At 55.8% G+C, this 15,000-nt stretch overlaps 1 protein-coding gene across 2 annotated transcripts in view; it reads right to left on the bottom strand.

Moving 5' to 3' along the window:
- Nucleotides 1-12,611, bottom strand: part of PAX3 (paired box 3) — a 63,848-nt gene extending 51,237 nt beyond the window's left edge. The window contains exons 1-4 of one of the 2 annotated variants that reach the window (XM_042878588.1): nt 12,510-12,611; nt 12,076-12,311; nt 11,047-11,173; nt 10,619-10,753 (exon numbers count right to left, since the gene is read on the bottom strand). In XM_042878588.1, the coding sequence (XP_042734522.1) occupies nt 10,619-10,753; nt 11,047-11,173; nt 12,076-12,311; nt 12,510-12,594 (583 nt within the window). In that variant the 5' untranslated portion in view covers nt 12,595-12,611. Of the gene's footprint in view, nt 1-10,618; nt 10,754-11,046; nt 11,177-12,075; nt 12,312-12,509 lie in introns of both variants that reach the window. The other variant, XM_042878589.1, reaches the window with a different exon arrangement.
- Between the last annotated feature and the right edge of the window lie 2,389 nt (nt 12,612-15,000).

The raw sequence follows: 15,000 nt of genomic DNA, 5'->3' as shown, positions 1-15,000 counted from the left end.
ACTCAGAGTACTCCTCTTCCCTATACTCCTGAAAAACTAAAATGCTACTGACAATGCTGTACCAAATCCAAACCCAATGCCCCATTTTTTGCTCTAATCCCTATTTCTTCTTCCATCTTTTTTCCAAAATGAAAAATAAATTAATTGTAATGGATAGTTCACATATGTGATTTTTGGAGATCTAGGTGCTATTACACTCTCCTTCCAATACAGCCAAAAAAAACAACAACAAAAAACACAAACAGAGCAGTGTTGTACATTTTAGGCTATAATACAGCACCCATTCAGACGAGTATTCTCTACAGTTGTATCTACCTTCACTCTGCAGCCCCTGCTGAATACAGGCACCTTGTTTCTCTGCTGACCTAACCTCTCTCAGCAATGAATCTGGGCTCATCTGCAATCCTCAATACAGTGCTTACGCACTTTCTCATAGAAATTATCCTTAGAAATGCTGTTTGGTTGGCTTAGATTTGCTGTTCTTCACCCAGAGGGCGCCTTCCCCATCACCAAAGGCAGTCACCTCAGAGCAGCCCATAGATGTGCCCACACACATTGCAGCTAGTGGTGCTGCAGCCGTGGCTGTGCTCAGCAGGTCATTTGCTTCCAACCCAAACTTCACAGAAGCCAATTCCTTCCAATAGCCTGGCTAATGTCAAGGACACCTAAGCATGCCTGATGAGCTTGAGATAAATGAATGCATGCAAAAAGGTCTTCCACCTCGAAGTTTTGTTCTCCATTTTTGAAGCCTAAACACACAAATCACTGAAAACCAAGGTCATATTACCCGATGCTGTTTTCACACCGATAACAGAGCTAACTGGGTGAGTGTCAACAGCACAAAGCTGTCCCTGACTCAGCCAGATGCTCCGGACAGGAGCACAGAGTGGGACCACAGCCCAGCACCACTGCCACCACCTGTCCTCTTGGAGGGCTGAAACCAAACCATCACCAAGAGCATTCCATGAGACAGCACAACAAACTGCTGCCTGCTACAGGATGGCGGCTCACTGCTCTGCCACCCACGTCCTTGCCAGCCATACCCTTGGAGCACCCGGCACACAGCTTCCCACCCCACACCACTTCCAGCAGAGAGGTGGGACTCCTCTGCCTTCAGAAACAAGCAGCACAGGGCATGTGAGATGGAACAGCCCAACAGCTTCCCATCTTCCCAGGACGCAGCGGCTCAGCTGGTTCCTCAGTGTGCACCACCCACTGCCTCCTGTGCTGCTGCCAACGCCAGCTCTCCCCTCACCTCAGGGAAACCTATCGGGATTGGGGCAGCCTGACGGCTTTTCCTTTGGCTTTTGAAGTTCTTCCGTGGCTGACTGACGCTCGCCCATACAGAACTGAAAGAAAAGCTCTCCATTGTGCCGTGCTTTCCACCAAGTGTATTATTCTCCAGACAAAAGCTCTTGAGTCCAACTTTTAAACACACCTCTCTTCAGTGCACTGGTGCTAAGCCATAAAATCATTTGTTCATTAAAAAAAGAAAAAAAGAAAAATATTACCAGCTTTTTCCCTGAGGTGCCTACTCTGCCTGTAAGTTCTTTGCATTACTTTTGCACACAGACAGCAGCGTGCAGCAGAACTGCCATTCCCACCCTGGGAAGGCTGTGCTTCCCCAGCCCAGCTGAGCATGAAGCTCCCTCCTGCTTTCAGACTGCTGCTGCTTCAGAAGTTTAAAATCAAACCAATGCAGCCCATCCCCAACCCCTGCACCAAATGCCACCACAGATGTGCATTCTCCTCTGCAGGAAGATTTTGAAAGCTGCAGTTTGAAGACAAATGCTATCAATGTACTTGGCTTAAATGCTTTTATTGATTTTGTTCCTTCTCTTTCGAGCTTATATTTCTGTCTTAATGGGGGCTTTAGTAAAACACCCAAATAGAAAAAAAAAATGTTTTCAGCAGCTTTGCAGAAGTTTTACGTCTTTACTGACTGCAACCCAGTACTAGAAGCGAACAGCCTGTGCCCAGCCGCAACCACACAGATTTCAATCACCAAACACTTGCTCAAACTAAAGACCATTTGTATACATCATTCAGTACTTTTTCCACAGCACATGTTTGCAAACAACTGCAGCTATCCACAGGCAGCCCAGCAACAAGCACATCCCGGTAATTGCTGAGCTCCGCTGATCACACGGTGGCTCAGCTCTCACACACAGTGAGTGCTTCCCCACGGAAGAGAACATCATTCACCGACTCGCAGTTTCAGCAGCTGATCCTGCACAACTCTTGACTTCTGCATCCCAGACACTTGGAAATACCATTCAGAGCTGAAAATATATTGTTCCAATCTCAAACGAGCAAAGATGCACAGAGCAGGATTTGCCCAAACTGGAACAGCTGACACAGCCACCATATGTCCTACACTCCAGCCCTTCCCCACTGCACACACTGCCTGGATGCACAGCAACAGAAGGGGAAAAAAAAAATTAGTAAGATTCCAGCAAGACACAGCATTCCCTTCCTGCTGGGGGGCTGGGACAGGGCAGGGGGAGTAGCAGGGGTCTGTGCAGACACTGCAGAGCAGCTCTCAGGCAGTGCATATACCAGCCCAGAGCTGTCCCCGTGCAAACCAAACCTCACTCTCCTAGTGCTTACGCTGCTGCGACCACTCTTTTCTTGTTTGTTTCTGTTTAGGGGTATTTGCTTACGAACACAAGTCACAGGATCACTCTTTCCTACTCAGTTCCCTTGTCCCATCCCAAAGATAAACAACTGTGCTCACCGCAGCCCCCTTCCCACACTTGTGGGCAGCTGTGTGAGCGGGGTGACCTGAGGCATCGGCACAGAGCAGAGTGTCCCTGGGTGTTACCACCACCTTCACAGCACGGTGGTGACCACAATGCCTCCTTCAGAGTGTGGAGAGGGCTGGGTGCATCCTGCAGAGTGCCCTATCCATGGCTGTTGTCGGTTCTGCGTGATTCCAGCGCCGGTTGGACTCTAGGTGTATTTGGGATTTGTTCAACACCTGCTCTCTGCTTCTGCCTCTGTTACACTCTCCCAGGGCTGCTCTGATGTCAGATTGAGAGACATTTCCACCATCAGTCACCACCCCATCTTCTGCACTGCCAGTGCAGTGACTTTGAAACCCACTTTGCTTTAAGCTCTTCCCCAGCCAAGGGATCTCTGGGAGTTTGGAGCACAGCCCCTATGTACCAGCTGTATTGGCTCCCACAGCTTTTCAGATTGGAGCTCCCAGTTTCCTTCCCCAAATCCCACTGGCACAACTGGTTAGGATAAAAGGAGGAGGGGGAGTGCAGCTGAGGACAGGGAAAGCCCCACAGCTTTCAGCCCACAAGGGGCCACACACTGACCTGAGGCATGCTCCCCACGTCCTGCCCACCCTGACAGAGTGTGGGTCACATAGTTGTGTGCAGCACGCAGCCAGATGATTTTTTTTTTTTTTTTTTTTTTTTTTTTTGCTAAATCACGTATTAGAAAACTTTTAAGCTCAGCTTGCTAAAACAGCTCTTCTCAATTTGCTCTGCTTGTCACACTATGCCCTCTTGCCGTGTCGGGGCGCTCACTGACCCACAGACAGATCTCAGCGCTGCCTCACCCTGCTGGGTCTGAGCAAGCAAACAGCTCTGGGTTACAGTGAGCTCCTGTCTCCCTGTCCCACCCTGAGCAGCCACACAGCCCCATGGAAAGTAAGGGCTACATATGGGCCAGGGATCCCTGTTACACAGGTCAAGAGGGAGACAGCAAGAAGTACAAGATGTCCGCTGCGTGCGGCCATTTCACACTGCTGCCAGAAGCAGTGGCCACACACACCCCATGGCTTTCCCTGAAGTCCCACAACTCCGAGAGGTTCCTCAAAGCCTCACTGCCCAGCACATGGTCTGACAGCTCTGCGTTCTCTGGAACACTGACAGTGGGTGCTGAAGCAACAGGCAACTGTGTGCCTTGCTGTGTGGCTGCCAACCTCCTGAGCACTTTGCCAGACCCCATCAGTACGGCAGGCAGTGGGTCTGCTCTTGGTGGTGGTTCCCTGAGGGAACCTGCAGGGCATTTCCCATCTACGGCATTCACTGCACAACCCCTGAGCAGAGGAACAGATTGCACCGATTCCTGCTGTTTTATAGCTAGCTGTTTTCTGCTAGTATTTGCCTGTTCCACAGGTCATGGCAAAGAGCGTGGTGAAGCCAAACACCACGTGCATAACTGTTACCACAAGCACCCAGACTGGGAGCACACTGCGCCCTTCCCTGCACCGCACATGCTACAAAACCCTGCAGACCTCCTTCCCAAGCAGCACGCTGAGAAGGTTCAGTGCCCACCCACATGAACAGCCCACTGGTTGTGAGGGCAGTCCTTCCTCAAACAGCTCTCCTGCCAGCAGAGCTGCTCAGCATGCACTGAAGCTACCCAGGGGGTGCCACTGCCGTGCCAGCGCCGTGGCTCCACTCGCATGCCAGAAGCAGCACTCCAGCTGCAGGAGTTCCCCTGTTCCACAGCATGGAAAGGGACACCCACATCACAGCCACCTCCAAGAGGGAACCTCTGCACACTGCACTGGCTGAGCAGCACTGCTCATTAAATAAGGCGAGTGAGGTCTGAGGGGGCCAGACATGCAAAATGCCAGCTCAGAGCAGCAATCTGTGTGGTACTACTGGTCTGCTGACAAAGAGATCACTACTCGGGCACTTCCAAAGCCTCATCCAATGTGAGCATACCGTGAATGCAAGCATCCTTAAGGCGGGACCTTATATGGACACATGCACGACAAATGTTGGTCACACTTGGCAGCCAGTTTGCATCCAGGCACATATCCACACCAACAAAACAGCAGAAAGCAGAACAGAGCGCACATCGCTGCCCTCCTCACAGCTCCTGCTGAAACCAGAGAGCTGCGTCTGTGTGCTGTACAGAAACATGAACCTAAAATACTTTCAGAGAAAAGTAACTGCTGCTCTGGGGCTACCTGCCTTCTTAAGGAGCAGGGCACTCACAGAGCACACAGGCTGACACTTTGTGCAGACAAAAGAAAAACAGTGTGTTTAAGAAATAATGAGAAACTGATGACTAAAAGTAATTTTTTTCAGCTCTTACTCTGCTGATTCTCTCCACAGCACCAGAGGCTCAGGCACGCATACCAGATAACGACCAGAAGGGGCTCTCTGGCCCTGCCTGACCACTGTGCATGGAGCTCCACTTGTGCCTGGGGTGGCAGCAGCGGCATCTCCTGCTCACAGATCACCCAGCTGAGAGATCCCACAGCATCAGCACAGGCCGGCACACCACATCCAAGCTGCACAGCCTCCTCTGCTGTGGGGCTGGTGGGACATTTTGTTATCTGAAGCAAGCACAGCTTGCTTAGTCGGGTGAGAAGACGCAGATCCCATGTGCTGCTGCCTGCCCTGCAGCACGAACTCAGCTCTCCCTGCAGTCCGGGAAGCAACTGTGCAGCCATCACTGCTGCAAAGGAAGCACACACAGATGCTGCAGCTCGCTGGGACACTTTTGCGCTGAGCACCCAGCTCCAGCAGCTCCTCCAACCCAAACTCCCTTCCTTTCAACAGCAGTGGCCATTTATCTTACCAATTTAGTACAGAAAAACCCAATTTTCTTCAGACAACATCCATCTGAAAAATTATGTGCAACCAAATCAGCTTCATTAAGACTCAAGGAGGTACAGTGTGTTTTACCCACTGTTTTAGCAAAGTTTCAGCACACTCTGTACTAAAAACAGAGATTCACACAAATGCAAATCCAACAGTGTTCAAGAAAAGCCTCGCACAAAACTGCGTACAGTGCGTACACCCAGCAGACCATGCAGAATAAGGACTCCATCCAAATTTCACATGTCATTAAAGACAACTTGGCCATTAATCCAAGTTTAGGAGCAAAGAAGGATTTTCCAGAACAGATAAACTGCAACAATCCCTTTGATCCCAGAGGTTAAGCATTGCTCACAATGGGAGATGAACCACGCGGGGCAGAACGGTGCCCTTTCTGTCTGTGACAATGGCATCGCAAACACCACTTAATCAATATTTGGCCAGCGACACCGCAAATCACCTTTTCAGATTTTAATTCCTGGTTGTAAAACAACTGTAGGGCAACCAGCGAGATAAGACATTGCACCAACAGCTTAATTGCCTCTTACTGTCCCACTCGTTATATATGCACACTGTTAATCGCTCCGAACCTTTATTTACCAGTGAACAAATGAGCTGTCAGCAGCACATCAAACCCCGCTAACCAAACAATCTCAGCACATGACACACAGTGGCCCTAATGCGCCCACGGTGAGTTTTGATTTCATTACGTTTCGCTCCGTTTTCATTTTCTAGGGGGAGTGACTGGAGGTGAATTAACACAGCAGCATGGGGCAGGAGCACTGCAGGGAAGGGGAGCAGAGCAGGGTCTGTGCTGAGCTCAGTTCCCATTTAGTAGCCAGAGCTCAGCAATTGGGTCCTGCATCCTTATTTATATGTTCTCCTCTGCCTGTAGCCACACGTGTGTGTCACATAGGATTTAAAGTGACATTTACATGGAGAAATCCGCACTGAGCACAGCGCTGTGATTTACTGCTTCACGTTTCACTCAATTTCTCCTTAAATTAACCAGAGAGCACTTTGTAGTTCTGCTCCATTTCCCAACGCAGTTTTACTACACAGCCCTGGGGACCCGCCATAATTTATCACTATCAACTTTATGGGCTCCTCTCGTTTCAGCGCTTATCAATAAGTGAACCTAACGCAAAAGCCATCAGAACTGAACCCTCCCCTAGTCAGAGTCAGATCAAAGCATCAGCTTGACCTGACATAACAGAAAAGTACCACTTGGAATTGGACCCCCAAAAGAATCTCATAAGGTTTTAATCAGCAGCAACTTTTAATTTCAGCATTAATCTCTAATTAATTTTGTATCTAATTAAAATCTGTCTGCTGATGCCATCACCACCGCTGCACAAGCAGCTGCTGACATCCCTGCTTCAGCAAGCCCTGCCAGTGCAACACGCACAACCTGAGCCTGGCACAGTGGCTCTGAGCAGAACGGGGTGGATTCAGGCACCAGTCCTGCCCTGCCCATGGAAACGTGCACACGTGAATGGGCCCTTTCACTGGAGCTCCTCACATCTTGCAGGGTGCACACAGCCACCCCAAACCCCACCTCACATCCTGAGCTCTGCTGGGATGCATTCCTGCTGGTGGCCACAATTTGGCAATCACAGTAAAGTCACAAAGCCAGGGACAAAAACCACAGTTCGGGAGCGAGCCCTTCAGACTCTAACCCCAGTCCTTTCAGAATTACACTAAGTTTAACCAACTATTAATTAAGAGTTTTGGAGCAATCCAATCAGATGCAAGCTTAAGTACAAACTCAGGTAAACGCATAGGAAGCGATCCCAATACTTGCTGCAGCAAGGTTTGCCCTCACTCTCGGTGCCCGAGCTCAGAGAACTGTGGCAGGATGTTCCCAGCAGTTCTGCTCCAACATTTTAGGAACTATTTCTGAGTCGGTCAAGTGCCCAAACACGGGTCAGATCCCCACATCAGGGGGGCAGGTGCAGCTGGGATCACTTCAGGGGCTGCAGCCGGGACAAGGAGCACCAGGGGCTGGGGGCAGCACCCCACAGGGCAGAGATAGAGGGCAGTCCCTCCCTCCATCAGCTGCCATAGCAGTGTAGCAGTATTACTAACCCCAAGGGGCAGCAGGCACTGAGCAGCCCTCCTCACAGCACGCGCCAGCCCTGTGCCCTCCGGAGCGCATGGCACCGCGTCACAGCCCGCAGATCAAGTTGCTGATTGTAACACTGCATCTAAATATTTAAGCTGGGGCCGGTGGTCGCGTGTCCCACGCACAGACAGCATCTGTCCTCTAATTCCATTACAGTGCACAGCAGAAATGCTTTTCCCCAAACTCACAAACAGGAACAGCATCGCTCAGCGAAGCAGAGCAACGGCTGAGCTGCTGAGCAGCGCTTTGTGCTGAGGCCCTTTCTAACCCCCCCACCCTCCCCACCCCCCCAAGCTTCCCACATACACACAAAAATAGGGATGGTGCCGAAATTGTATTAATGTGAGCCTCGGGCACAGAGAAGAAAAAAAAAAAAAAGAAAAGAAAAGAAAAGAGGAAGGGGAGGGCGAGGGGGGAGGGTTTGGTGCGAGATGAAAGTGGAAGGAAAGAAAGAAGTCAATTTAGCCTGCTGCAGCCTGAATCGCTCCCGGAGCAGCGCTGGGGATGAGTAGGGCCCTTTCTGCGGGCACATGACTGGGGGAGGATCCGCGGGACGGGGCCCGGGGGCCAATTCCGGCCGCGAACAGAGCCCCTTTGAGGCCGGGCCCGGCGCGGCGCTCCCAGCAGCGGGCACACAGCGGCCGTGGGATGCGAGCTCCGGGCGCTCCCTCCCCGCAGCCCTCGTTCTAAAAATAGGCCCCCTGTGCCATATAAAGGCGCTGAGGTTTCTCCTTCATGTGCTGTCTTTACGGTTTGGGCGGTTAAGAAAAATGCATCGTGTCCACAGGAAAAACAGATAGGCTGTGAAAGAGCCACTATCGGGCAGATAGGTGCCGTGGCAGCCAGGTTGCGTTCTAAATCCATGCCCCAGACCAGGGCAGAGGACGGCATCAGCAGCAGAGCAGCAGTGCAGCATGTGTGGCATCCGCCAGGGGTACGAGAGAGCAGGGTTAAGTGCCTGTATAGAGCATGTTATCTAAAAGGCTGTTTTTCTCTTCTGTCTGATTCCACTGCTACAAGAACGCCTCAAATCCTATACAGGGAATCAGCAGCCTTTAAAGTCAGCACAACTCTGCTTCATTTTCTTCCAGCCAAGCCAACACCTGTGTTGTCATGCCCCACAGCCCCTGTGCCACTCCAGCCACAGGCACAGCCCAGCTCACAGAGCACCCTAGCACACTGCACTCTCCCCACCCCACAGCACTGCACACTGCTGCTGAGGGCACACAGCTCCGAGTACCTTGCTGGATTGTCCCACACCATCCTGTGGATGCAGTGCTGTCACCCAGCTCCGCACACAGCCACCACCACCACAGAACCACAGCCATGGGGCTCTGCAGCCACCGCAATGAGAAGCACCGGGCCGGGTGCTTGTGTGGGCAGAGTGGAGCCTTCACTCCTCTGTTGGCAATGGGAGTTGAAGCAGAACTTCTTTTTTCTCATGACTTTGCAAGGAGGGGCAAACCCATTTTGGGGCTGTTTTGCTCCCACAATGAGCTCTCTGCTGTGTTTTCCTGTAGCATCCCATAAGAGCAAGGCACAAGCACAGTAACAAGTTCTCTCTATCAACAGCACTCTCGCTGTAGCACACTGGCCACGCCATAACAAAATGAAGCACCAGGATGATATGGGTAAGCAGGAGTGGTTGTGGAGGAAGCTGATCCTCCCTCCCATTGCCATTCTCTGCCAAACTGGTACCCAGCCCACAAGCACACACAGACACAGCACAGGGTGGTACGGCCCATTGCGTTCAAGAGAATCCTGCCACTAACTGAATGCAAAGGAATCAAAACTGGGCACACATGCCAGCAGGAGGCCAGGAAAGAGGTACATGACTGCAGAAGCAGCCCAGGCACAAGTCCCCTCCTTCCTTCAGCACAGCTCTCCATCAGAGGAGGCACCGGGAAAACAGCCACGTGCACATAGGGGCACAGAGAGGCACTCAGACACTTCTGGCCCTCACAGAGTTCCCGTCAGCACCTCCTGTGTGTGCATTACACGCACACTCACAGACACAAGATGGGGTTTTAAGAACAGAGCCACGGAGTAACTTTGGGGAGCGCACTCAGGTTTGTTGCTACAATACAAGGGTTTAGCCTGCTTTAAATAAAGCGTTTTTTGCTGTCCTTCCTGATCGGTTCTCAGCACCTCCAGATGTCTGGAATTACCACAAACATTCTGGAGATACGAACAGCACTTTTTCCACGGTAGAGAGTCCATAAAACTGTGTGGAGCATCAGCTATTAGGGGCTCATTGAATAATTCATCCCTCATTGCAAGCCCATAATGTCTTTTCTCAGCCTTTTGTGGGGCTGTTTTCTCTTCTTTTCTCCTTGAATTATAAAAAGGTTGCCTTCCTTTGTTCACATCAAGCTGCTGCTAGCTGGAGCTTTGTCTACGCAAAGCCAAAGTGTGAGTTTCAATGGACTCTCCCCTCTTTGTTTTCCAAGTTCATCTCCAAGTGTAGATTGTGTATAGAAGGCCTTCTTTGTAAAAGCTGCAGAAGTTGTACAAATGTTTGACCAGCTCATTTGGTACTTTTGTCTCGCCTTCCCCAGCGCCGTGCCTGTGCCGGGCCACCACTTCCAGCCCTAGCCCGGCCCGATCCGGCCTCCCCTCCGGCAGCCCCGACGAAGCCGGCCCGGCAGTGTCCCGCAGCCCCCGGCCCGGCCCGGCCCAGCACACGCCAACACAGCACAAACTTTCCGCAGCCTTTACTTTAGAGAAGCATCGCACCGTGTGACCGCGGCCGCCAGGCTGAAGGCGGTCCCCCCGATTGAGGCCCCGCGGCACAGAGGCTTCCCCCGGCGGCCCGACCGCCCCTCGCGCGTTTCCCGGCTCGGACCGGGTCCGGTCTCGGCCCGGCCTCCCCGCCGAGCCCCCCCCATCTCCCGCCGCAGTTCCCGGGTGCGGGCATTACCTCTCTCGCTGAGGATGCCGTCGATGCTGTGCTTCGCCTTCTTGTCTCCTTCTTCCGCCTCCTTCCTCTCCAGCTCGGCCTCCTCCTCCTCGCCTTTCCCAAACTTGCTCCGCAGGATGCGGCTGATGGAGCTCACTTCGGGGGGAGTGCGGATCTGTGACCGCCGCTCCTCCGGTCCGAGCCCTGCTTCCGGCCGCTGCCGTCGGAGGCCTCGCTGTCCTCCCGCGGGGTTGGCACCGCCCCGCGCAATTCCCCCCCCCGAGGTGACGGGAGCCCCCCGACACCGCCCGGACTCGGTCCCGCCGCCCCCTCCCGCCGGTACCCTCCGCCCGTAGCGTAATTGAACCCTCCGCGGAGCGTCCCCGGCTCCCGGCGCGGCCGCCACCGGCCCCGTTCCCCCGGCACGGAGCATCCCGCAGTGCCCCTACCTGAGGGCACGGTGTTGCGGTCGCAGACGCCGTCCTTGAGCAGCCTGTCGCGGATCTCCCAGCTGAACATCCCCGCGTTCTCCCGTTTGTACTCCTCGATTTTTTTCTCCACGTCCGGCGTCGTCACCTGCTTCAGAGCACACGGGGCAAGCGGGAGCTGTGCGGCGGCGGAGCCCGGACTGCCCCGGCCCCGCACGGACCTCCCGGAGAGGCCGCACGGCCCCGCGGGCAGGGACTGCCCGAGGCTATGGAGGCGGCGGCGTTACCCCGGGCAGACAGAACGGCCCGAACCTGCAGGGAGGGGATGGAGCTCCGCGGGGACAGCGCCGAATTGTGCGGGGACAGCGCGGGGTGCGAGCAGAGCTGTGCATAGGGAGAGACTGAGCGGAACGAAGTCCGCAGCACTGAACGGAGAGTAGAGCTGTGGCGTTGTGAGGGGACCGGGAAGGACCCGGGGGGGTTTCTTCGGTGCTCTAAAGTGGAGCCGAACTGAAATAAATGCAGGTTGAGGGCCCGCGCTCCTTCACGCGCCTATAGAAAAATCTGTCGTTTTAACACGAGAACCGAAAGTTCGGGAGCCGCCACTTTGGTAACAACAAAGGAAAAAATCCGGCCAGCGGCTTTCAACGAAAACGCAAAAAGTTCACTTCTCTTTGTGAGGAAAACAAAAGATATAAGGAAGGGAGAGGCAAAACTCGAGAGGAGGATCTATATCGCTCTGCACTGTTGTGACCGCGAACTTTTTAGCGCTTTGCAAAAAGCACGGAAGGAGCCGAGCAGCTGAAAGGGCGGCGGGCGGAGCAGGGCCGAGCGGGCAGCACAGCTCCCGGAGCTGCCCTTTCTCCCTCACTTCGTTTCGGATTTTCATTTTTTTTTTTTTTTTTTTTTTTTTTTTTTAACGCGATTTTCTTTTCACACGAATAATAAATCTTTCCCACAATCGTTTCAAGACGCGGACCCGCCAGGAGCAGCGCGCAGGACCGTGCCCGTGCGCGGCCCCTCGCCCCCTCTCGCGCCCGCCGGGCTCACCTTGGGTTTGCTGCCGCCGATGGCCCCCGGGCGGATGGAGCCCGTCTCCTGGTAGCGGCAGAGGATCTTGGAGACGCAGCCGTGGGACACGCGCAGCTGCCGGGAGATGACACAGGGCCGGATGCCGTGGTGCGCCATCTCCACGATCTTGTGGCGGATATGGTTGGGCAGCGGCCGTCCGTTGATGAACACTCCTCCGAGCTGATTGACTCTGCCCTGGCCGAGAGGTGTAGAGACTGGACAAGAGGAGGAGAAACAGCGTTAACGTCTCCTTCGGACCCCGCGGCGTGTCGGCACCTGTTGCGCCCAACCGGGGAGTGCTGCCGGACAGGGACCCGGGGCCGAAGTTCCCGCGGCCCCTTCCGACCTCCGCACGCGCTCCGTCCCCTAAGTTTTCCCCGCTTTCTGACTGCCGCCCCTCCTCCCGCCCTCACCTTCCAACGGGAAGCCGCCGCGCGGGTAGCTCTGCCCGGCTCCGGGACGCATCATCCTGGGCACGGCCCCGGCCAGCGTGGTCATCGCGGCGGCGTGGCGCGCTCCTGCCCAGGTGCAGCTGCGGGAGAGAGCGCCGTCAGAGCCGCCACGCGGGGAGGGGACGCCGCCGGGGGCGGGGAAGGGCCGCTCCCCGCTGCCCCTTCGTCGGTGACCCGCGCTGCCCCGCGCCGGGAGGGCCGGACCGGACCCCGCGGATCCAGGAGCGGGGCGGGCGGGGCCGGGCGGGCGGCGGCAGCGTTGTCCCGGGAGTATGGGCCGCGGGGCCGCCTCCATTTATCGGCTCCGGACCCGGCGCGGCTCCGTTGCGGCGCCGCCGCGATTGGCCGCCGCCGCCCGGCCCGGCCGCGCCGCCCCCGCTGATTGGGCGGGGAACGGGGACTCTCCCGCACCGCCGCTGCCCGGGGCGGCCCGGCCCGGCCGAGAGCCGCCGGCCCCGGGGGGCTCCGCGCCCCGACGGCTCCAGGAGAGCGGCCGAGGGGCCCGCGCGTCGCTCCTCGCCCTCGGGGTCCCGCTCCCGACCCGGGGTTCGCAGCGCGCTTTGTCCGCGTAGAAGACGCGGGGGAGCGACCGCCCTTCTCTTCTCCGACACCGCTACAACCTCCTCCCTCCCTTCTGTTTCTGTAGTTCGCGCCGCCCGGGAGCGGCACCTCCGGCCCCAGTGTCGCGGACGGGCTGGAAGCACCGCCGCGGACCTCCGCTTTCACGGACCGACGGACGGACGGGGCGGCCCCGCGCACCCCCGCGGCTGTGCCGTACGCGAGGCGCCCGCTCGGCCCCACCAACCGACGGGCGGTTGTTCCCAGGAATTTATTGTAGCATTCAGCCCGAAGTGCCGCAAAAAGAAAGGAGGTGACGTCCGCCCGGAGCCGGGCTGACCGCAGCAGGACATGACGCCAGGAGTGTTGTAAAGGCCGTCTGTCCTCAGAGAGGTACCATTGTGCGCGGCCCTTTATTTACAGCTCGGGAAGTGCCAGCGAACTCGGCTCTGCGCTGTGAAGTGCCAGCCCGGCTTCCACTGCGCTCTTTATTTGCAGTCCTCTATTCAGCGACTGTCACTCCCGAGCCTCGAGTTATTCAGGCCCTTAATCAATCAAAGGGATGAGAGTCGCTCAGGTTCCCCCCTTTGAAATAAAGGAAACAATGTTTTGTGCCGGGCCCGCGGCCGCTTCCCCGCGCGGTTCGGGCGCTCCTTTCGGGGCCGTGGGGCCCAGCGGCGGTGCGGCGCTGCCCGGCCCGGCCCTGCGGGGAGCGGATCGGAGAGGGACGCGGCCCCGTGCAACCCGGGACTCAGCCGCCCCGGCCGCTGCTCGGAGTGGAATCGGTCTCTTTTCCCGAGCATCAGAGCCGAGCAGGGCGGGGAGAAAAGTTCTACCGTGGCCTCGAAACTGGCTCGTAAGAAAAGCTCATGTAGCGGGGAAAATCGGAGCCTATTTCTCCCCGTGCTACCCGTTACTGAGCACAGTGGCAGTATGAGCATCGAGCTCCGCTCCTGCGGGATCCGGGCACGGCCTGCGGCCGGAGCTAGGAAGCGTTCCGCAGTGCTATCGAGGCACCGAGTTCCAAAGTTCCCGTGTGGGGCTCGGCGGGGATGTGGGGGTATTTTTTTTTTAAATAAATGCATCAATAAATTAAAAAAGTATTTCAGCTTCACTTTGAGCTCGCGGAACACAACAGCTCGGGCCCCGCAGCGATTCTCTCGCCGCAGGCGCGGAGCGCTCCCGCCGCACTCGGTGCATCCCGCGGCCGCTTTCCCCGACGGACCCCCAGCCCCGTTCCGCCGCACCCCGCCCCGCGCACCCACCTCGCCGGGGCCGCCGCCCTCGCTACTAACCGGCGGAGGGACACGGCCGCATCCTCCGCACGAAACTGCTGAAATCCGAGGGAAAAGATGAGCCCCGAGTGCCGGCCCCGGCCCCGGCCCCGCTCCTCCCTCCCCCCTCGCCCCCTCGCCCCCACCCCCATGTGACCGTCCTTGGACCAGCGGAGATGATTTCACGGTGTTCCCGTGGAAATGGCTAAAAACGCTCCCGCTAATTACAGAGCTCTTCCAGGCCAGGTGCACTTTTAATTGGATTAGCGAGCGCTCGGTATGAAACCTGCGGCACATCGAATGGGCGGTGAAACTCGGCACTGTTCGGGACAACGGCAGTTCGTTCTAACCGAGAGCATTGGAAACAAATCAGTTACACTCTTTTCCGCCTTTACGCGCATACGTTTATTTCTAATAAGGGCTTCGGAGGGAATTCTGCATAGACCTATTCCCAGGAAAGGTGATGCTGGAGAAAGGCGCTGGGGTTTGTGAGTAGGGATGTAAGTGGAGGAGTGAAAACGGAGAGGAGAGGAGAGGAGAGGAGAGGAGAGGAGAGGAGAGGAGAGGAGAGGAGAGGAGAGGAGAGGAGAGGAGAGGAGAGGAGAGGAGAGGAGAGGAGA

This window comes from Lagopus leucura, unplaced genomic scaffold, assembly GCF_019238085.1.
Source record: "Lagopus leucura isolate 7727_CA_CO unplaced genomic scaffold, USGS_WTPT01 Super-Scaffold_100021, whole genome shotgun sequence".
NCBI classification, from domain to species: Eukaryota; Metazoa; Chordata; class Aves; order Galliformes; family Phasianidae; genus Lagopus; species Lagopus leucura.
This window is presented reverse-complemented; position numbering and strand designations above follow the sequence as displayed.